The 23,065-nt window shown below is 42.6% G+C and overlaps 1 protein-coding gene across 3 annotated transcripts in view; it reads right to left on the reverse strand.

Moving 5' to 3' along the window:
* Positions 1-23,065, reverse strand: part of LOC120990315 — a 459,898-nt gene that overhangs the window by 47,987 nt on the left and 388,846 nt on the right. For all 3 annotated transcript variants that reach the window (XM_040419046.1, XM_040419047.1, XM_040419045.1), the window contains one exon: positions 7,644-7,771. In XM_040419046.1, coding sequence (XP_040274980.1) covers positions 7,644-7,771 — 128 coding nt within the window. The remainder of the gene's footprint in view (positions 1-7,643; positions 7,772-23,065) is intronic.

Raw genomic sequence — 23,065 nt, forward strand, 5'->3', positions numbered from 1 at the left:
GAATTGCTTATCTACACTGCTCAAAAAAATAAAGGGAACACAAAAATAACACATCCTAGATCTGAATTAATTAAATATTCTTCTGAAATACTTTGTTCTTTACATAGTTGAATGTGCTGACAACAAAATCACACAAAAATAAAAAAATGGAAATCAAAATTTTCAACCCATGGAGGTCTTGATTTGGAGTCACACTCAAAATTAAAGTGGAAAAACACACTACAGGCTGATCCAACTTTGATGTAATGTCTTTAACCTCCCTGACGGTATTCCCGAGCGTGACTCGGGGTTAATTTTCGCTGCCAGAAGCGGTAACCCCGAGTCACGCTCGGGGTACATTGCAGAGGGAGCGGCGGGTGTCTTTACCTAATCCCGGTGTTCCCCGCTGTGATCGCCGGTGAGAGCTCCGGCGGATGTCTCATCTCTCTTCCTGGTTTCGTCTCTGTGAGCCGCAGCGCCTCACAGAGGCGGAACTGGGCGGGAGATTCAAAAAAAAAAAAAAAATACATTGTATAAAAGTCAAACACACACATAAAGTTAGGTGATACAGTGGAATCCTGTCAGATTACACTATCACCTCAGATTTGACAGATTTGACATCTGATCATTCTACACTGCCCTGGCTGCCCTTTTAGCTGTTTTTTCTAAGCAAAAAAAATATATATTTTTTGCCATGGCATCAAAGCGTCACTTTAGCATCACCAAAGCGGGTTTGGATCAGATAATTGACAGCGACAGCGACACAGAGCCCCTCGCAGAATTGAGCGACAGCGATAGCGATTCGTGGAAAGATTCGTCATCCGACTCTGACCAGAGAAGTGGCGACAGCGATGAATCTTCACTTGAGCTCAGTGAGGTGCGCTCTTGGTGCCCTATTGATTGCGGTATGGATGCAGTACCACCGCCAAGATTCCCGTTTACAGGATCGCCTGGGATGAAGGTAGACGTTGATCACAATGATCCTTTGGCGTACCTAAAATTATTTCTGACGGATGACGTCATTGAAAAGATTGTCACGGAGACAAACCGCTACAAAGAGCAGCAATCCACTACTCTGCACAGCAGATTTTCCAGAACCAGAAAATGGGAACCGGTGAGTAAGGAGGACATATGGAAATTTCTGGGGCTAATACTTCTTCAGGGGGTGGTGGGGAAACCCCTGCAGAAATGGTACTGGACTACCAATAAATTGCTGGCAACCCCATTTTTTGGCACCATCATGTCCGAGTACCGATTTTCCCTCATAATGAAGAATTTACACTTCACCAACAATGAGGAATTTGACGAAGCCACACATCCAGCGCCAAAACTGAAGAAGATCTGGGAAGTATTCCAAATGATCATAACCAATTTCCAGCAGGCCTATGTGCCAGACAGAGACATTAGCATTGATGAAAGTCTGATGGCTTACAAAGGACGCCTCAGCTGGATTCAATACATCGCATCCAAGAGAGCGCGGTTTGGAATAAAATCCTATATGCTCTGCGAGTCTACAACTGGCTATATATGGAATTCCATCATATACACCGGCAAAGGAACACAATTCAACCCCAGGTACAGCGGCTATGGGATGGCAACGTCATCAGTCCTTTCACTGCTTGAACCATTGCTCAATCAGGGGTATTGTGTGACAACAGACAACTTTTACACGTCGCCTGAGCTGTACGAGTTTCTACTAAAAAACAAGACTGACGCATATGGAACCGTTAGGGCCAACCGACGTGGCCTGCCATGTATGTTTTCCAAGAAAAAACTGAAAACAGGAGAAATGGTGGCCTGGCAGAAAGGAAAGATGATGGCAATGCGTTGGCGTGACAAAAAAGACGTGTGCCTAATGAGTACAGTACATAACACCTCCACTACCACGGTCCACACAAGAGCTGGGAAAGATGTCATAAAGCCACAACTTGTGATCGACTATAATAACACCATGGGAGGAGTCGATAGAGCCGATCAGGCGATGACATTCTATCCAGCTATGCGGAAGCAACAAAAAAAATACTACAAAAAAATATTCAGGCATCTCCTGGAACAATGTCTGTGGAATGCCTATATACTGCACAGAGGAAAGAGTGACAAGCCTCTTGTTCACTCTGACTTCATCTGGAAGGTGGCGGAGCAGATTTTTGTGAACTACCAAACGCCATCAGTGGCCGTGAACAGATCTGGACGTCGCGCTGTTGACGTTGTAAACCCAGAGAGGCTGACTGGTCGTCACTTTATGGATTACATCCCGCCAAGCGCAAAAAAGGCAGCACCTACAAGGATGTGTGTAGTTTGCTGCTCAAAGCGAGATGGAAATGGAAAAAAAATCCGAAAGGAAACCAGGTTCCATTGCCCTGATTGTGACGTTGGTCTATGTGCAGTCCCATGTTTCAAAATTTACCACACCCAGGATGTTTACTGAATTTTCTTTTGTTTGACAAATTTCATTATTTATTACATTACTGAATAAAATTATATTATTTATTAGATTATAACTCATGATTTTATTTTTTCGAACTTTATCACATCTGAGAGGTCTACTAGAGTCTTTATTGGTCAGGTTTAAGTAAGTAATTACTAAGAATTGCAGGCCTACAATACATAACACCAAATTTCCATGCAAAAAAATGGTACCGCTTTTGGAACAAAATTCCTGACATAATCATACCGCCAGGGAGGTTAAAACAAGTCAAAATGAGGCTCAGTAGTGTGTGTGGCCTCCACGTGCCTGTATGACCTTCCTACAACGCCTGTGCATGCTCCTGATGAGGTGGCGGACGGTCTCTTGAGGGATCTCCTCCCAGACCCGGACTAAAGCATCTGCCAACTCCTGGACAGTCTGTGGTGCAATGTGACATTGGTGGATAGAGTGAGACATGATGTCCCAGATGTGCTCAATTGGATTCAGGTCTGGGGAATGGGCGGGCCAGTCCATAGCATCAATGCCTTCGTCTTGCAGGAACTGCTGACACACTCCAGCCACATGAGGTCTAGCATTGTCTTGCATTAGGAGGAACCCAGGGCCAACCACACCAGCATATGGTCTCACAAGGGGTCTGAAGATCTCATCTCGGTACCTAATAGCAGTCAGGCTACCTCTGGCGAGCACATGGAGGGCTGTGCGGCCCTCCAAAGAAATGTTACCCCACACTATTACTGACCCATGCCAAACCGGTCATGCTGGAGGATATTGCAGGCAGCAGAACGTTCTCCACGGCGTCTCAAGACTCTGTCACGTCTGTCACATGTGCTCAGTGTGAACCTGCTTTCATCTGTGAAGAGCACAGGGCCCCAGTGGAGAATTTGCCAATCTTGGTGTTCTCTGGCAAATGCCAAATGTCCTGCACGGTGTTGGGCTGTAAGCACAACCCCCACCTGTGGACGTCGGGCCCTCATATCACCCTCATGGAGTCTGTTTCTGACCGTTTGAGCAGACACATGCACATTTGTTGCCTGCTGGAGGTCATTTTGCAGAGCTCTGGCAGTGCTCCTCCTGTTCCTCCTTGCACAAAGGCGGAGGTAGCGGTCCTGCTGCTGGGTTGTTGCCCTCCTATGGCCTCCTCCACGTCTCCTGATGTACTGGCCTGTCTCCTAGTAGCGCCTCCATGCTCTGGACACTACGCTGACAGACACAGCAAACCTTCTTGCCACAGCTCGCATTGATGTGCCATCCTGGATAAGCTGCACTACCTGAGCCACTTGTGTGGGTTATAGACTCCGTCTCATGCTACTACTAGAGTGAAAGCACCGCCAGCATTCAAAAGTGACCAAAACATCAGCCAGGAAGCATAGGAACTGAGAAGTGGTCTGCAGAACCACCTGCAGAACCACTCCTTTATTGGGGGTGTCTTGCTAATTGCCTATAATTTCCACCTGTTGTCTATCCCATTTGCACAACAGCATGTGAAATTGATTGTCACTCAGTGTTGCTTCCTAAGTGGACGGTTTGATTTCACAGAAGTGTGAATGACTTGGAGTTACATTGTGTTGTTTAAGTGTTCCCTTTATTTTTTTGAGCAGTGTATTAAAACAAGGTGGGCACTGTTCAATTAGATAGCTCTGTGCCCTACACAGGGGATTGATATGGATCCCCTATTGATCCTTTCAGCTTACAGAGCCTGCACTGTGCTGCAGTCTCCCTATGCTCTCCCTACAGTGTCTGAAAACTCTCCCTATACTGTCCCTAATCTGTCCTGTGTTCCAGATTATTATATTAAAAGCTTTGTAAAATTCTTTTCCTAGCTTTTGTCACATCTGTCCCTATGCTCAGTTCACCGTAAAATGGCAGAGACCGGGCAGGATGAGGCTTTTTATAGGGCTGTGACATCACAGGGGCTGGCTATCTGCTAATTGGTTGGCTGCACGGCATTATGGGTGATCCCTTTTTCCTGGGCTTCTTACTTTTTGTATTCAATTTCTCTTTATTTTCATTTCATAAAAAAACATATTCACTCCAATCATAACAAATCAACAATCTCCATTTTATCAACCGTAATTAATTTTACTATGCATAAACAAGAAAATTATTTTTTCCTTTTACCCTCCCACCACCCATATGGGGGGGGGGGGGAGAGGCGGGACGTATTATAAAGAAAAAAAAAATATGAAAATTTTTTTTTCTTAATCCAGCCCTAAAGTAACCAGTTTTTCCAAAGTACATCAATTTTTTTTGCTTTTTTTATTATGGCCCTCCATCGCCCATTCTTTCTTAATCAAGTTATCAACTGCTTTTCTCCACTGTCCCACTGTCGGAGGATCTACCCCTACCCATTTCTTGAGTATAAGAAGTCTAGCTTGGAATAACACTTTACAGAGAACCACACATATATCTCTGTTTAAGTTCAGATGTTCAATTGCCCCTAGTATACAAATCACAGGATCTTCAGATATTTGGACCTTCAAAATTAGATGTACAGTCTCTATTATTTCTCTCCAATATCTAAACAGTCTTGGGCATCTCCAAAAGCAATGTATTAAATCAGCACTCTCTCTCCCACATTTTATACATTTATCCGAGGCTCTCACACCCATTATTTTCCGTATCCGTGGGGATCGATGCAGCCTATGGACTACAAAAAACTGTGAAATCTTATGTGAGCCCCTATTAGAGACCCCAGAATAGCTTCTGAGGGCATCTTTCCATTTATCTTCCGTAAAAGATTGAAGTTCATTCTCCCATTTTTTTCTGGCGAGTATTATAATCCGTTTCTTTTTGCCCTCCATCAATATCTTATATCTTTTTGCGGTTATTCCTCCTCTTTCGCCCTCGTTAGTAAATTTGTGTATTATATCAGATTTTTCTATTCTATATTTGTCATCCTGCCCAACTGTTCGCAGCACATTCCTAAGCTGAAAATATTTATACATATCTTTTTGGGGAATCCCAAACTCTCTAACCATTGTATTAAAATCTTTCAATTTGCCCTGTTCAAATATCTGGCTAAGGTATTTCATCCCTTTTTTCTCCCAGTCTATATAGATCTTAATCGTTTGCAATTCCTTAAGATTTATATTTTTCCAGATGGGTGTATAGTACAAAAACCCTTTAATCTCTAATATTTTTTTAATCTCCACCCATATGTACTCCAGTAAATTTAATATTCTATTTCCTGTGCTCTTTTTCCCCAGTGTACCTGATTCCAACACCTCTAAGTGGTTCCATTCATCTTTCCACCCCAATCTATTTATAACCTGTCTACCCACTAAGCCATTTAAAGTACCTTTTATATGACCATATTGTGATATTAAATAATAAAAAAAACAATTCGGAACAGCTAATCCGCCCTCTCTTACTGGGAGCTGAAGCACTTCTTTCTTTATCCTGGGAATAGCACCTTTCCAGAGAAAATCCCCCATTAAACTATCCAGTAACTTAAAAATACTCTGCGGTAACCTCAATGGGGCGTTTTGAAGGATGTAGAGTATTTTGGGAAGAAAAATCATTTTTATTAGATTTACTCGGCCCTGTATTGACATTGGTAATTTCCGCCAAATGTGTACTTTGGTCCTAAGTTCTTTTAGTAAGGGGAGTACATTCAATTTTTCGTATTCTGCTATATTTCCAGAGATTTGTATACCTAGGTATTTAAAGTTCTCGTGTTTCTCTAACACATGCACCCTTAAATCTCCCTGTGGTTGTACATCACCTAACATAAACAAATGTGACTTCCCCCAATTAATATTTAATCCCGAAAAGGAACCAAACTTATCTATTATATCAATAACTCTATTGAACTGATCTTCAGTATTGTGCATAAATAATAAAATATCATCCGCGTACATTAATAGTTTTTCTTCTCCACCCTCGTATTGAAAACCTTTAATCTCCCTGTCATTTCTTATTATACATGCCAGGGGCTCGATCGCAATAGCGAATAGTAATGGTGAGAGAGGGCATCCCTGTCTAGTGCCCCGATAAAGGGCAAGGGGCAGGGACAAGCTCCCATCTACCATCACTCTAGCCCTAGGATTGTAATATATTAGCTGAATCCATCTTATAAATCCCTACCCTATACCAACCCTTTTCAATACTGCCCATAGGTACTCCCATTCAATACAGTCAAATGCCTTTTGGGCGTCGAGTGAAAGTACCGCTTTGTCCCCCGATTCTAATCTATTGGCTTCGATATTTAGGAACAACCTTCTTATGTTTGAATATATCGTTCTCCCAGGTATGAAGCCTGTCTGATCTTCATTTATAATACCCCTAATCACCTTCGATAGCCTATCGGCCAGAACCTTTGCCAAGATTTTAACGTCCATGTTTAGAAGAGATATTGGCCTATATGATTCAGGGTCTAGTTGTTCTTTACCTTTTTTTGGGATTAAGGTAATAATTGCCTCTTTCATGGATTCTGGTAGATCGCTGATTTTTTTGGCCTCGTTCAGTGTTGTTTTTAATTCTGGTACTAATACCTGGGAGAACGTTTTATATATTTCAAAAGGGAGCCCGTCACATCCTGGTGCTTTATCAGATTTTACCTTACTCAAAACCTCATTTATTTCCGCCATCGATATTTATTTTTCTAAATATTCTTTTTGGGACTGAGATAACTCTCTGAGAGATATCCTGTCTAGGTATAGGTCCAGATCTTGTTTTGAGATTTGTGCCCTAGACTTATAAAGCTTCTTACTTTTACTTCTAACATGTACAGAACCCATTTAAAAAAAAAAATCTGATTTGTTACCATGAAGCGTGAGGAAATTCAGATTCATAGCGAATCAAATTTTTCCATAAATTCAGATCGAATTCCACTTCATTAACTTTGATTTGCTCAACACTAATATACAGTAAAAGATGACCACTGAGTGACAGTTAAGGATGAACACTGACGCCTAATAATGGACGCCCATGATAGACAGTTACGATCGGACAGTAACTGATGGACAGTAAAGAATGTTCACTGACCGACAGTTATGGACGGACATGGACACCTAGTATTGCATGCCAACTGACCGACAGTAATGGACAGACAATAATGAATGCCCACTGTCCAACAATTATGGACGGACAGTAAGGGAGGCCTAGTTACAGGCGCCTGCTGATCGACAGTAAAGGATGCCTTGTAACGGCCTTGTTCAATAGAGAAAAAAAACAAGCCTAAAAGTGCTATAAAAAAATCAGCATGTTTGCATATTTCAAGCTATTTAATATTTACCATTGCTGGGCCTCGGACATCACATCTTGGATAGACTGTTCAACAAAAATTCTTGAAGAAATCTTTTTATGTCCCACTATATCGATCACAGAATTCAGTTCATTTGCAAACAAGTCAACTGTGTCTTTCTGGAAAAAAGGAATATTTATTTATAGCTTCTTTTATTAATACTTTTTACACTTAAAATGATCCCTCCAGTTCACAATAAACGTTTTGGTAAAATACCTAGCGCCCACCATTTTCATGTTTATGGTGCAACTCCTCTAATTCACTGTCCACTCTTCATTTGTGTAAAACGCTCACCAGCTTCTCAGTCTATCGTTTACACGCTGTTTTGGTAGACACTTCCACTGATCTCAGCTTCTCCATCAAAGATCAGGGAAGTGTGTCTCAGACCACAAAGCACAGTGTACATAGAGTAGTCTGAGATATTCCCGCCCTGCTCTTGGATGGACATATTGAGATACAGTATGAAGGTGTAGGGTGGAGATGGAGAGTTTATTACACTACTAGAGATGAGCGAAGTATTGGAAAGTTCAATTCGCCTGCTTCGCTGAATTTTACGAATAAAATTAGCTTTATGATGAATTATGTCGTCAGGAAGTGCATTTCTTTGTGAGTAGTGGGTGCAATGACAGGTATCGGTGATTGCGCAGCTCCCCGTCATTGTACCCCTCGGGTGCTGCATTTATAGCTGATCGCGGCAGCTGATAGTAATGCAAGTGTAAAAAAAAGTGTAAAATGTAATGTAAGTGTAAAAAATAAATCATACCTCATCCATTTGTTTGCGACGAGCTGAACGCCACCATCTTGATAGAAGATCTGGCGCAAAATCTTGCGCAGCCCGTGATGACGTCATCACGTTAGCCAACGTCACCACACACGTTATTTCTCGCAAGATCTTCAAGCAAGATGGCGGCGGCCGGCTTGTCGCAAGCAATTAGATGAGGTAAGTATGTTTTTTCTGTTTTTTTACAGTATTTCAGGTAAAATCGATTTGCTACCACAAAGCACGAGGAAAGTTGGCTTTGCAGCACTTTGTGGACTTCGATTTGCTCAACACTACACACTACCATAGCATAGAAATGGCTATTTTACCTGTACCTTACCTAAAGAGTCATTTTAATGATTGTATATATTCACAGCATTCCTAAAATGTATTTTATAATGAATTGTACATACTATGCTATACATCAATTACTAAGAAAATTATATGTATTTTTGTTTGCACTGGGAAGATTTTAATAGTCAGATATCGAGTTCTACAGCATTGTGAATTAAATTTGTATTTGTGCTACCTAAGCAGAGGTCACCATAAAGCCATATTGCCTCCTGTAAAGGTATTTTCATGCTTTAAAACCAGCCTAGTGTGCTTCTCCTTTGAGAGTGGAGCCAAGGACACTTCCTTAGAAGCTCCAGCCACGTAAACTAATCCTTCATAGCAGGCATGGCCAACCTGTGGCTCTCCAGCTGTTGAAAAACTACAACTCCCACCATGCCTTGCTGTAGGCTGATAGCTGTAGGTAGTCTGGGCATGCTGGGAGTTGTAGTTTTGCAACAGCTGGAGAGCCTCAGGTTGGCCAGCCCTGCTTCATAGCTTCCCCTTCTAAGACTCCATGGAGCTCAAGGAGTTTCCCTTCCAGTGACATTGGGAACAGAGCTTGTAACCTGTGTGCATTGTATATGTGTTTATACTGTATCCGTCTGTACTCAAAACGGCACAAGCAGATTATTGCTAACAAGCATCCATACAAACGCTCATTAGCGATGAACGGCCTGAACATTGGGCAAGGTAAAAAGCCCTTTAGGAGTCCAGTGGGTGTAATTCTAAGTTACTAACCGCAATTCTGTATACACAGTTACACATGGAACACTGTCAGTCATTGAGTTCACAGTTAGGATATACCGTATTTATCGGCGTATAACACGCACAGGCGTATAACACGCACCTTCATTTTAAGGGAAATTTCAGGAAAAAAATTACATTTCAAATAAAGAACTTTGAAGCAAAATAAGGGTAGCTCAGAACTTTTTTTTATTAATATTATTACCACTTATAAGGTAAATAATGTAAAAGGACAGTAAAAGCAACTGTTGATTTGTGGATGGCACTGTTATGGGGTGGGGGATCTGTGGATGGTGCTGTTATGGGGGATCTGTGGATGGCATTGTTATGGGGTGGGAGATCTGTGGATGGCATTGTTATGGGGTGGGATATCTGTGGATTGTACTGCTATGGGGTGGGAGATCTGTGGATGGTACTGCTATGGGGTGGGGGGATCTGTGGATGGAACTGTTATGGGGGGGATCTGTGGATGACACTGCTATATGTCATCCACAGATCCCCCTCATAACAGTGTCCCCCAATACACCGGGCCCCGCCGCTCACCGAAGTATTTATAAACGTGAATCCTTATCCTGTTATTAAGTTGAACTAACGCTGCCCTCTCCCATGTTCCCATGTTCCCCTGTATCCCCACAGCACTTACGATTCACACGCTTCCATAGCAGGCAGGGCGGACGGCACCAGTAACGTCACTCACTGACGTCGCGCGTCTGCTCCGCCTGCTTCATTCATAAAGGGGCGGAGCAGGCGCTCGACGTCAGTGAGTGACGTTACTGCTGCCGTCTGCTCTGCCTGCTATTGAAGCTTAAGTAAGTGCTATGGGGATACAGGGGGGACATGGGAACATGGGAGAGGGCAGCTTAATAACAGGATAAGGATTCACGTTTATAAATACTTTGGTGAGCGGCGGGGCCCGGTGTAAGAGTACAGTGACTGCACCGGGCCCCGCCCCTAGTTACGGACTCCAGCCCCTCCTCTCTCCCGGCTCATACAGCGCAGTCTGTGATGCTGCATCTTTGCCGGGCCGCAATGAATATCGGCGTATAACACGCATACGTCATTTGCCCCCTATTTTCAGGGGGAAAAAGTGCGTGTTATACGCCGATAAATACGGTAATATAATATAATATACTTAGTTATACATGCTATTTGTATTCCTGTAGTTTTACCAAACAATCCTGTTTTACCAATAAACAATTTAGACTACAAAGAACAGTCCTCTTATTTAGAAGACAGGAATGGTTTGTGCTGAATGTCAGACTGCACACTGTGAATGTGTATGAAGACAGAACACAGTACATAAAGATCCTAGATTGGACAAGGATGTACAGTATGTTCTCATAAGTGCAATGTACATAAAATGTTGAAAATGTTTACAAATGCGTTGCATTACCTACATTGTGCTCCTTACAGCTACTTATCACAGTAAACAGTGATATTACAGGCCTGTCCTGCATTGTTATATTGGTGGTGGAGGAAAGTGTGTTTTATAGTATAGAAATCTCTTTTTTTACCCAGCTTTGTGAAACGTTTAATAACACAGACAATAATATTAACACCATTTCCTGCATTGTTAAAGGATAACTGTCACATTTAGACCCTAATTTCAATTTTCATATATGTAGTTACTAATAACATGATATTCCAGAATCAGTTACTATTAGACTGACTTACTCCATATTTAATAAGATTCAGCCCTTAGCAACCAGTCTGCATAAAACTGCAATTTCACTATTCAGTTAAGATGGCCGCCACTGCCCTCACCCTGAGGCTAATCCCGCCTGCCCTCACTAGCCAGTAACAATAGCCCCCCAAAAGTGTCAGTAACCAGAGCCCTCCCCCCTAAAGGGTTAATCTCCTGCAGCCCAAAGGGGTCCTCTTACCACATGTTGCTTTCATTTATACACTGAGCAGATGGCAGATCTCCCTTCCCTGGTGTGCGCTGCTCCAACTCTGCATTTTCCAGCTCTGCTGAGTGAGGGAGCGTCTGCCAAGCGCAGGGACAGGGAGAAGTGCACACAGCCCAGGCACTGTTATCAGCTGCTGGGGAGGACCTGGCTTTAATCATTTACTTACAGTCCCTGGCTGTCAGTAATGTGAGCCTGCATCCAGCTAGCTCCGTTCTTTAACAGATAGACGGACCATGCCTAGCAACCCTATTTTAAGCACAGGTAAAAGTAGGCAGTACAGGGAACAAAAATGTGGAATTAAGGGGTAATTGAATACACAGTGAAAAGTTGAAATAGGGCCACCAAGGAGATATTAATCACCATAATCCAATACTCCAAAAAAAAAAAAAAAGACAGTTATCCTTTAAATCGATGGTGGTTGTCGATGCAACGAGCAGGACACTGGGTCATTGGGGCTGCTATGCAGTGGGTCAGATTTTAGGTGTAACTAAGTTCGTGACGCCAGTTGCAGCTTGCACAGGTACTGTAAAAGGGCCCTTTAAGATGGTATGAGCACACGTACTAGGTGAGGAATGCCCGAGGGGGATATTGTCTCTGTATTATGTCAACGGTGTCTCCTACCTGTAGTACGGCTGGACTCCTGTATCCTGGCTCACATGCAACAAAATGAGTGCTGTAAGTAGGAGTAATGGAGGAATGATGGAATTCCACACAGAGAATAGGGTCCAACTTGTCTTTACTTGGTGGTATGTTATATGCAGCTTAAGATCCATACAATTTACAGCAATAGTCTTGGGTCCCAGCAGGTATTGGCAATATGTGGCAGGAATTATATATAAACTGCTCAAAAAAATAAAGGGAACACTTAAACAACACAATGTAACTCCAAGCCAATCACACTTCTGTGAAATCAAACTGTCCACTTAGGAAGCAACACTGAGTGACAATCAATTTCACATGCTGTTGTGCAAATGGGATAGACAACAGGTGGAAATTATAGGCAATTAGCAAGACACCCCCAATAAAGGAGTGGTTCTGCAGGTGGTGACCACAGTCCACTTCTCAGTTCCTATGCTTCCTGGCTGATGATTTGGTTACTTTTGAATGCTGGCTGTGCTTTCACTCTAGTGGTAGCATGAGACGGAGTCTACAACCCACACAAGTGGCTCAGGTAGTGCAGCTTATCCAGGATGGCACATCAATGCGAGCTGTGGCAAGAAGGTTTGCTGTGTCTGTCAGCGTAGTGTCCAGAGCATGGAGGCGCTACCAGGAGACAGGCCAGTACATCAGAAGATGTGGAGGAGGCCGTAGGAGGGCAACAACCCAGCAGCAGGACCGCTACCTCCGCCTTTGTGCAAGGAGGAACAGGAGGAGCACTGCCAGAGCCCTGCGAAATGACCTCCAGCAGGCCACAAATGTGCATGTGTCTGCTCAAACGGTCAGAAACAGACTCCATGAGGGTGATATGAGGGCCGAACGTCCACAGGTGGGGGTTGTGCTTACAGCCCAACACCGTGCAGGACGTTTGGCATTTGCCAGAGAACACAAAGATTGGCAAATTCGCAAACTGGCGCCCTGTGCTCTTCACAGATGAAAGCAGGTTCACACTGAGCACATGTGACAGACGTGACAGAGTCTGGAGACGCTGTGGAGAACGTTCTGCTGCCTGCAACATCCTCCAGCATGACAGGTTTGGCATTGGGTCAGTAATGGTGTGGGGTGGCATTTTTTTGGAGGGCCGCACAGCCCTCCATGGGCTCGCCAGAGGTAGCCTGACTGCCATTAGGTACCGAGATGAGATCCTCAGACCCCTTGTGAGACCATATGCTGGTGCGGTTGGCCCTGGGTTCCTCCTAATGCAAGACAATGCTAGACCTCATGTGGCTGGAGTGTGTCAGCAGTTCCTGCAAGACGAAGGCATTGATGCTATGGACTGGCCCGCCCGTTCCCCAGACCTGAATCCAATTGAGCACATCTGGGACATCATGTCTCGCTCTATCCACCAACGTCACGTTGCACCACAGACTGTACAGGAGTTTGCAGATGCTTTAGTCCAGGTCTGGGAGGAGATCCCTCAGGAGACCGTCCGCCACCTCATCAGGAGCATGCACAGGCGTTGTAGGGAGGTCATACAGGCACGTTGAGGCCACGCACACTACTGAGCCTCATTTTGACTTGTTTTAAGGACATTACAACAAAGTTGGATCAGCCTGTAGTGTGTTTTTCCACTTTAATTTTGAGTGTGACTCCAAATCCAGACCTCCATGGGTTGAAAAATTTGATTTCCATTTTTTTTATTTTTGTGTGATTATGTTGTCAGCACATTCAACTATGTAAAGAACAAAGTATTTCAGAAGAATATTTAATTAACTCAGATCTAGGATGTGTTATTTTTGTGTTCCCTTTATTTTTTTGAGCAGTGTATATATTCTGCATCTAGTACATAAGCCTATAGATCTGTCAGGTATCTGTCTTCTGCTCTGTCTTGAGTTCTGCTTGGTTTGGGCCTGACTAGCTATGGAGGTACTTATCTTCTCCTTGTATTTGGAATCTGTTACTTACAGGACTGCTCGCAGGGAATGGTGGTTTTCGTCCTGGAGATCTAGAAGTTCTGAAGTTGCTGCTTTCTTTTGTCATCCAGCTGAGGTAAGGAACTCAGGCTGGGAAGGTTGCTTTAGGCCTCAGATTAGGCCTGAATCCTTAGTTGGGGTCCCTGTTTCTGGGAGCTCCTATTCACACAGCCTACCCCAACAGGGGGTGGCTGGTACACTGCCTAGAACATTCTATCCTCCCTCTGAAGTAGGATCTGGGAACATTCCACTCCTCCTCAGATGGGGGAAGCTAGCCTGGAATGGTATATTCCAGTCTAGGTCTAACTCTAACCATGGTTTGATTCTGCTACATACTGCTGCCACCTGCTGGTGTACATTTGGAATTACAGCAAATATATAAAATACAGACATAGACATGGCAATGCACATTGGGATTGCATCAGATGGAAATACATTAACAATTGAAATTATTGTAGCCAGGTGACAGAGTTTTAGTGACATACTCTGGGATGTTACATACCCGCTTACTTTAAGTGAAGTCGTCCTCTGCGTATATTAGGCGGTGAGGAATAGCTCTGGGTACCCAATTAATACAAAGTGCTGCATGAATATACACATAAATGACATACAAAGACAAAACATTTAATGGTTTCCTCGAGGTTCCTGCCTGCTAGAGTAAGGTGTCCAACACACAGTTTCCTTCTCTTGGTATAACCAGTGAACCTATAACTGCACAAAGCATGCATCGCTGACTGACTTTGTATGTTCTGGATCCTTTAAACGTCAAAGAAAGCATGGGGGTGTCTTTACTCTGTAATCCCACCACTATGTAATGCAAAGCCCGCAAATAGAAGGGTGGCTTTCTCCTGTTTTCCCTTCCCTGCATCATAGCCTGAAGAAATTTGGCTTATAGCACTATCACTATGATGTCTAAGAGGAAGCTAAGTAGTGGCTCTAAGGCTTGAGGTACCATACCTTAGGCAAAAGGCTCAGAAGGGGAGGTATTTATCGTCTCCATGTCTTCTGGCAATGTCACAGGAGGAGGGTCTTTAACCCCTTAAGGAAGCAGGGCGTATCGGTACGCCCTATTTCCAGAGTCCTTAAGGACTCAGGGCGTACCGGTACTTCCTAACTTGAAATCGGTATTCCGGCGCCCCAGGGGTTAATCGGAACGGGATTTCGGCTGAAGTCATTCAGCCGGCATCCCGTAACAATGCAGGGGGGGGGGGGGGTCATTTGAATCCCCCGCATCGACGATCGCAGAAAACCGCAGGTCAATTCAGACCTGCGGTTTTCTGCGTTTCCGGTCCATTTGGGTGTCCTGTGACCAGATGAACCGGAAAAAGACTGCGATTGGTGGCGTAATTATACACCACCTATCGCAGTCCGAGGATTTGGAGAGGCGGTGCTGGCCCTGGTGCTGAACACTGCTGTCCAGGGTGCTGATTGGTGCAGGGGAGAGAGGCACGAGATACAAACTTCCTGCGCTCCTCTCTCCCCTCCTCTTCCTGTTGTGCACGAGTACCCGGCAGCATCGTCCAGCACCAGCTCCTGAGTCCCCCCTAATCGCCATCCATCACCCTCCTGCACCCATCGCCACCCAGGTAGGTTAGGGTCAGTGAGGGAGAGGCACCGTTAGGCAGGGAAAGAAGGGAAAAGTTAGGAAAAAAAAAAAACACTTTTATTCTAAACTTTCTTTGATCCATCTATCAGACCCCAGACCCCCCCTGCCACTTTTTTGTTACATTGCCTCAAAAAAGAGTAATATAGAGCAACCAAAAATCATGTTTACCCCTAAAATAGTCCCAAAACAACAACCACCTTATCCCGTAGTTTCCTAGATGGGGTCACTTTTATGGAGTTTCTACTCTAGGGGTGCATCAGGGGGGCTTGAAAGGGTACATGGTGTAAATAAACCAGTCCAGCAAAATCTGCCTTCCAAAAACCATATGACGTTCCCCTTCTTCTATGTCCTGCCGTTTAGCCAAATAGTAGTTTACGACCACATATGGGGTGTTTCTGCAAACTACAGAATCAGGGCAACCCATTTTGAGTTTTGTTTGGCTGTTAACCCATTTTTTCCAGTAATAAAGTAAGGGTTAAAATGGAAAATTTTCCAAAAAATAGAAATTTCAAAATTGTTTCTCCATCTGCCATTAACTCTTGTGGAACACCTAAAGGGTTAACAAAGTTTGTAAACCCAGTTTTGAATACCTTGAGGGGTGTACTTTCTTATATGGAGTCACTTTTTTGAAATTTCTATTCTAGGGGTGCAACAGGGGGCTTCAAATGGGACATGGTATAAACAAAACCAGTCCTGCAAAATCTGCCTTCCAAAACCCATATGGTGTTCCCCTCCTTCTATGTGCTCCCGTTCGGCCAAACAGTAGTTTACGACCACATATGGGGTGTTTCTGCAAACTACAGAATCGGGGCAACCCATTTTGAGTTTTGTTTGGCAGTTAACCCTTGTTTTACTCCTGGAAAAAATTGATTATATTGGCAAATTTTCCAAAAAATAGAAATTTCGAAATTGTTTCTCAATCTGCCATTAACTCTTGTGGAAGCCCTAAAGGGTTAATAAAGTTTGAAAAAACAGTTTTGAATACCTTGAGGGGTGTAGTTTCTAGAATGGGGTCATTTTTGGGAGGTTTCTATTATCTAAGCCTCACAATATGACTTCAAACCTGAACTTGTTTTACTCCTGGAAAAAATTGATTATATTGGAAAATTTTCCAAAAAAATAGAAATTTCAAAATTGTTTCTCCATCTGCCATTAACTCTTGTGGAACACCTAAAGGGTTAACAAAGTTTGTAAACCCAGTTTTGAATACCTTGAGGCGTGTACTTTCTTAGATGGAGTCACTTTTTTGAAATTTCTATTCTAGGGGTGCAACAGGGGGCTTCAAATGGGACATGGTATAAACAAAACCAGTCCTGCAAAATCTGCCTTCCAAAACCCATATGGTGTTCCCCTCCTTCTATGTGCTCCCGTTTGGCCAAACAGTAGTTTACGACCACATATGGGGTGTTTCTGCAAACTACAGAATCGGGGCAACCCATTTTGAGTTTTGTTTGGCAGTTAACCCTTGTTTTACTCCTGGAAAAAATTTATTATATTGGAAAATTTTCCAAAAAATAGAAATTTCGAAATTGTTTCTCAATCTGCCATTAACTCTTGTGGAAGACCTAAAGGGTTAAGAAAGTTTGAAAAAACAGTTTTGAATACCTTGAGGGGTGTAGTTTCTAGAATGGGGTCATTTTTGCGAGGTTTCTATTATCTAAGCCTCACAATATGACTTCAAACCTGAACTGGTCCATAAAAAGTGGGATTTTGAAGATTTCTGAAAAATTTCAAAATTTGCTTCTAAACTTCTAAGCCTTGTAACATCCCCAAAAAATAAAATATCATTCCCAAAATGCTACAAACATGAAGTAGACATATGGGGAATGTAACGTCATCACAATTTTTGGGGGTATTACTATGTATTACAGAGGTAGAGAAACTGAAACTTTGAAATTTGGTAATTTTTCAAAATTTTCGGTAAAATTTTTATTTTTTTATGCAAAAAAATTAACTTTTTTGACCCAATTTTAGCAGTGTCATGAAGTACAATATGTGACGAAAAAACAATCTCAGAACGGCCTGGGTAAGTCAAAGCGTTTTAAAGTTATGAGCACTTAAAGTGACACTGGTCAGATTTGCAAAAAATGGCCAAGTCCTTAAGGTGAAATAGGGCTGAGTCCTTAAGGGGTTAATCCCGTGCGCTCCTGGAAATGAGACACCTCCGGATGGGAACAATCCGGAACATTTAACAAGCGGGAAGGAGCAGCCTAGGGCTTCTAACGATTCCCGAAGCAGCAGGTGTACCTGTTAAATAACTAGACCTGTCAGGACTTACCATTTGGTCCTACCCTGGGTATACTTCACCGGGTGTAGGCCATTGGTGTACAACGTCCCTATGTTGACAGTCCGTATAAGGGGGAGAGAACAAGACATGGCGGAGGGATCCACGGCCTCCGGGAACTCCATCAGGTTTGAGTTCTTAGCAGCAGGAGCCTGGACTTCAGCGGCGGTCTCCTCCGGAATGCTGGGCAAGGTGAGTGGTGCTTCGGCCTTGGCCTGGGAGGAATCCACAGCCTCCAGCAAGGTAGCGAATACTGAGGGTCCACCTTTCTTTATTATCTGTGAGACATGGATCTCAGGCGGACGCTCCTCATAGACGTCTTCACCACATATCGCCATCTGATTTCATTTTGGCTGGGGAAACGCCATCTTGACCTCCTCTTCCTTCTGGCAAATAGCAGGATCTGAGGGTGCAGCCCAAGGGGTGGAGACTTTATCACCTCGGTGCACAATAGAAAGTTCATGGTGGGCAGGCTCGATTTTCCCCGCTCCTGAAGGGGCATATTCGATATCTTTGCGCTTTTCCTGAGGGGGTGTAGTCATATTTTCCTGCTTCTGGGGGGCATATTCCTCATTTTCGCGCTCCTGGGAGGGCGTTTCTTGACTTCTTTGTCTATTGGCATGAAGATGCAGCGCCATCTTGGAGCGAATATGGCGAATCTCCACAATGCCGAATTAACACTTTGTGTGCAGCACACGTGCAGCGCTTTCCTTGGCACAGCAATGCAAGTAGGACAATCACTTTTTAAGCGGTTTCTGTACAATCTTCAGCCCTGATTGTTATACTGTGAACATGCGGTTTAAGTCCGTTTTTGCGCACAATTAGCTGCGGTTCTGTTGCTAGGGATGGACACACAATACAATCCGATCCTGTTTGTGACGCAACTTGATGCAACGAGCAGGACACTGGGTCATTGGGGCTGCTATGCAGTGGGTCAGATTTTAGGTGTAACTAAGTTTGTGACGCCAGTTGCAGCTTGCGCAGGTACTGTAAAAGGGCCCTTTAAGATGGTATGAGCACACGTACTAGGTGAGGAATGCCAGAGGGGGATATTGTCTCTGTATTATATCAACGGTGTCTCCTACCTGTAGTACGGATGGACTCCTGTATCCTGGCTCACATGCAACAAAATGAGTGCTGTAAATAGGAGTAATGGAGGAATGATGGAATTCCACACAGAGAATAGGGTCCAACTTGTCTTTACTTGGTGGTATGTTATATGCAGCTTTAGATCCATACAATTTACAGCAATAGTCTTGGGTCCCAGCAGGTATTGGCAATATGTGGCAGGAATTATATAAATATATTCTGCATCTAGTACATAAGCCTATAGATCTGGCAGGTATCTGTCTTCTGCTGTGTCTTGAGTTCTGCTTGGTTTGGGCCTGACTAGCTATGGAGGTACTTATCTTCTCCTTGTATTTGGAATCTGTTACTTACAGGACTGCTCGCAGGGAATGGTGGTTTTCGTCCTGGAGATCTAGAAGTTCTGAAGTTGCTGCTTTCTTTTGTCATCCAGCTGAGGTAAGGAACTCAGGCTGGGAAGGTTGCTTTAGGCCTCAGGTTAGGCCTGAATCCTTAGTTGGGGTCCCTGTTTCTGGGAGCTCCTATTCACACAGCCTACCCCAACAGGGGGTGGCTGGTACACTGCCTAGAACATTCTATCCTCCCTCTGAAGTAGGATCTGGGAACATTCCACTCCTCCTCAGATGGGGGAAGCTAGCCTGGAATGGTATATTCCAGTCTAGGTCTAACTCTAACCATGGTTTGTATCTGCTACATACTGCTGCCACCTGCTGGTGTACATTTGGAATTACAGCAAATATATAAAATACAGACATAGACATGGCAATGCACACTGAGATTACATCAGATGGAAATACATTAACAATTGACATCATTGTAGCCAGGTGACAGAGTTTTAGTGACATACTTTTTACCAGCGTGGTGAAATGTAAATTACACAATAGACAGAAATGTTACCGGCCTTTCCTGCATTGTTATATTTGTGGCAGAAGGGGGGAATAACTGCATTACAAGTTTTCAATGTTTGTTTTATTGTATAGAAATCTCTATTTTGACCCAGCATTGTGAAACGTAAATTATACAGTAGACAGAAATATTACCAGCGCTTTTTGCATCATTACCGTATATTGGTGGTAAGAGGGGAATAATCACATTACAAGTTTGCAGCGTGTGTTTAATACAGTCTTGGCCAAAAGTTTTGAGAATGACACAAATATTAGTTTTCACAAAGTTTGCTGCTAAACTGGTTTTAGATCTTTGTTTCAGTTGTTTCTGTGATGTAGTGAAATAAAATTACACGCACTTCATACGTTTCAAAGGCTTTTATCGACAATTACATGACATTTATGCAAAGAGTCAGTATTTGCAGTGTTGACCCTTCTTTTTCAGGACCTCTGCAATTCGACTGGGCATGCTCTCAATCAACTTCTGGGCCAATTCCTGACTGATAGCAACCCATTCTTTCATAATCACTTCTTGGAGTTTGTCAGAATTAGTGGGTTTTTGTTTGTCCACCCGCCTCTTGAGGATTGACCACAAGTTCTCAATGGGATTAAGATCTGGGGAGTTTCCAGGCCATGGACCCAAAATGTCATTGTTTTGGTCCCCGAACCACTTAGTTATCACTTTTGCCTTATGGCACGGTGCTCCATCGTGCTGGAAAATGCATTGTTCTTCACCAAACTGTTGTTGGATTGTTGGAAGAAGTTGCTGTTGGAGGGTGTTTTGGTACCATTCTTTATTCATGGCTGTGTTTTGGGGCAAAATTGTGAGTGAGCCCACTTCCTTGGATGAGAAGCAACCCCACACATGAATGGTCTCAGGATGCTTTACTGTTGGCATGACACAGGACTGATGGTAGCGCTCACATATTTTCTGCAGAAGATCAATCTGTCCCTGATGTTTTTTTGGAAAGAAGTGGCTTCTTTGCTGCCCTTCTTGACACCAAAAGTCTTCGCCTCACTGTTAGTGTTGATCACGAATATTCGAATTTCGAATTTCAAATTTTTATCGCAAATATAGGTACTTCGAAAATTCGCGAATATTTCAAATATAAATTTCAAATATTCACATTTTTTTTTAATCAATACACATGATCCCTCCCTGCTTCTAGATTGTGGGCCAATGAGAAGGCTGCAGAATATTTGACTTTAGGAGTAGTGTTGTTTGCGAATTTTCGTAATTCGAATTTTTTATTGCGAATTTTTCAACTTACAACTATTAGACAAAGAAGATTATAGCACTATATTAGCTAAATTGCTCTATATTCGATTTTTTTTTCGAATATTCGCTATATTGCTATAACTTCGTTTTTTTGAATATTCGGAATATTCTAAAACAAGAATATAAAATGAAAATTCGCATTACGAAAATTCGCATATTACACAATCATTACCTTGCCGATTTTTCGAGTAAAAAAAAAGTAGAATGTAACGAATATTCTAATTTGCGAATATTCGACGAAAATTCTACAAAATATTCGCGAAATATCGCGAATTCGAATATGACCCCTGCCGCTCATCACTACTCACTGTGCGTGCAGATGCACTCACACCTGTCTGCTGCCATTCCTGAGCAAGCTCTGCACTGGTGGCACTCCGATCCTGCAGCTGAATCCTCTTTAGGAGACAATCCTGGCACTTGCTGGACTTTCTTGGACGCCCTGAAGCCTTCTTAACAAGAATTGAACCTCTTTCCTTGAAGTTCTTGATGATTCTATAAATTGTTGATTGAGGTGCAATCTTAGTAGCCACAATATCCTTGCCTGTGAAGCCATTTTTATGCAACGCAATGATGGCTGCACGTGTTTCTTTGCAGGTCACCATGGTTAACAATGGAAGAACAATGATTTCAAGCATCACCCTCCTTTTAATGAAATGCAGTGGAAAGTTTTTTTTGGAATTAAGTTAATTTTCATGGCAAAGAAGGACTATGCAATTCATCTGATCACTCTTCATAACATTCTGGAGTATATGCAAATTGCTATTATAAAAACTTAAGCAGCAACTTTTCCAATTTCCAATATTTACGTAATTCTCAAAACTTTTGGCCACGACTGTATTATAGAAATGTCTTTTGACCAAATGTTGTGGAAGGTAAATTATACAGCAGAAAGAAATGTTACCTGTCTTTCCTACATTGTTTTTTTTGTTGGTATGGGGGAAATAATCGCATTACAATTTAGCAATGGGTGTTTTATAGTAAAAAAATATCTTCTTTGACCCATTGCTGTGAAGCGTAAATTATACAGTAGACTCAAATATTATTGGTCTTTCCTGCATCGTTATATTGTTTGTAGGGGGGAATAACTGCATTACAAGATTACAAGATGTGTTCTATAGTATAGAAATAGTTTTTTTTTACCCAGTGTTGTGAAACTTATATTACACAGTAGACAAAAATATGACAAGTCTTTCCTGCATCATTATATTGGTGCTAGAGGGGAATAATCACATTACAAGATTTCACAGTGTTTTTTTTATAGTATAGAAACATTTTTTATTTTATTTTTTACCCAGTGTCATGAAATGTAAATTAAACAGTAGACAGAAATATTACCTTTCCTGGATTGTTATATTGGTGCTAAAGGGGGAATACAATTACAAATTAGCAACATCTGGTTATTAGTATAGAAATATTTTTTTTGAACCAGTGTTATGAAACTTAAATTACACAGTAGACACAAATATTACCGATGCCAATATTGCATTATTCCCAAAGTAAATTATCAATAGCAGTGTTTTTGTAGATGGGGAAGAACATTTAATTGTACCTCTGTCTTTACATGACAGAAAACAAACTTGCAATTTTGCTAAAACCGTTCCATAATTTTTGTGACTATGTACCAAACCTATGAGTTTTCATTTAGGAAAATTGTGAGTTTTCATTAGGCCTCATAAAAATCGACTGGAATACAGAAGAGTTCAAAATGAAAGACTCAAGCCTCATCCTCTCAGGGCCAAAATGTGGGTAGTAGCAGCAGCAGCCATTCAGGCAGTAGTAGTAGTAGGAATAGGCCACAGGCTTCCAAAAGACACAAAATTATTATTGATGGCAAAAAGGAGGAGATTGTAGACTGGATGGCTCACTCCTCCTCACAATCATAGCACAATGATGTAAAGGTCACAGCATTCCTCCTGCTCCTCCTCCTTGCAACCCCAGAGAAGCCTTTCAGTTGCAT

Source organism: Bufo bufo, chromosome 2, assembly GCF_905171765.1.
Source record: "Bufo bufo chromosome 2, aBufBuf1.1, whole genome shotgun sequence".
Taxonomy (NCBI): Eukaryota; Metazoa; Chordata; class Amphibia; order Anura; family Bufonidae; genus Bufo; species Bufo bufo.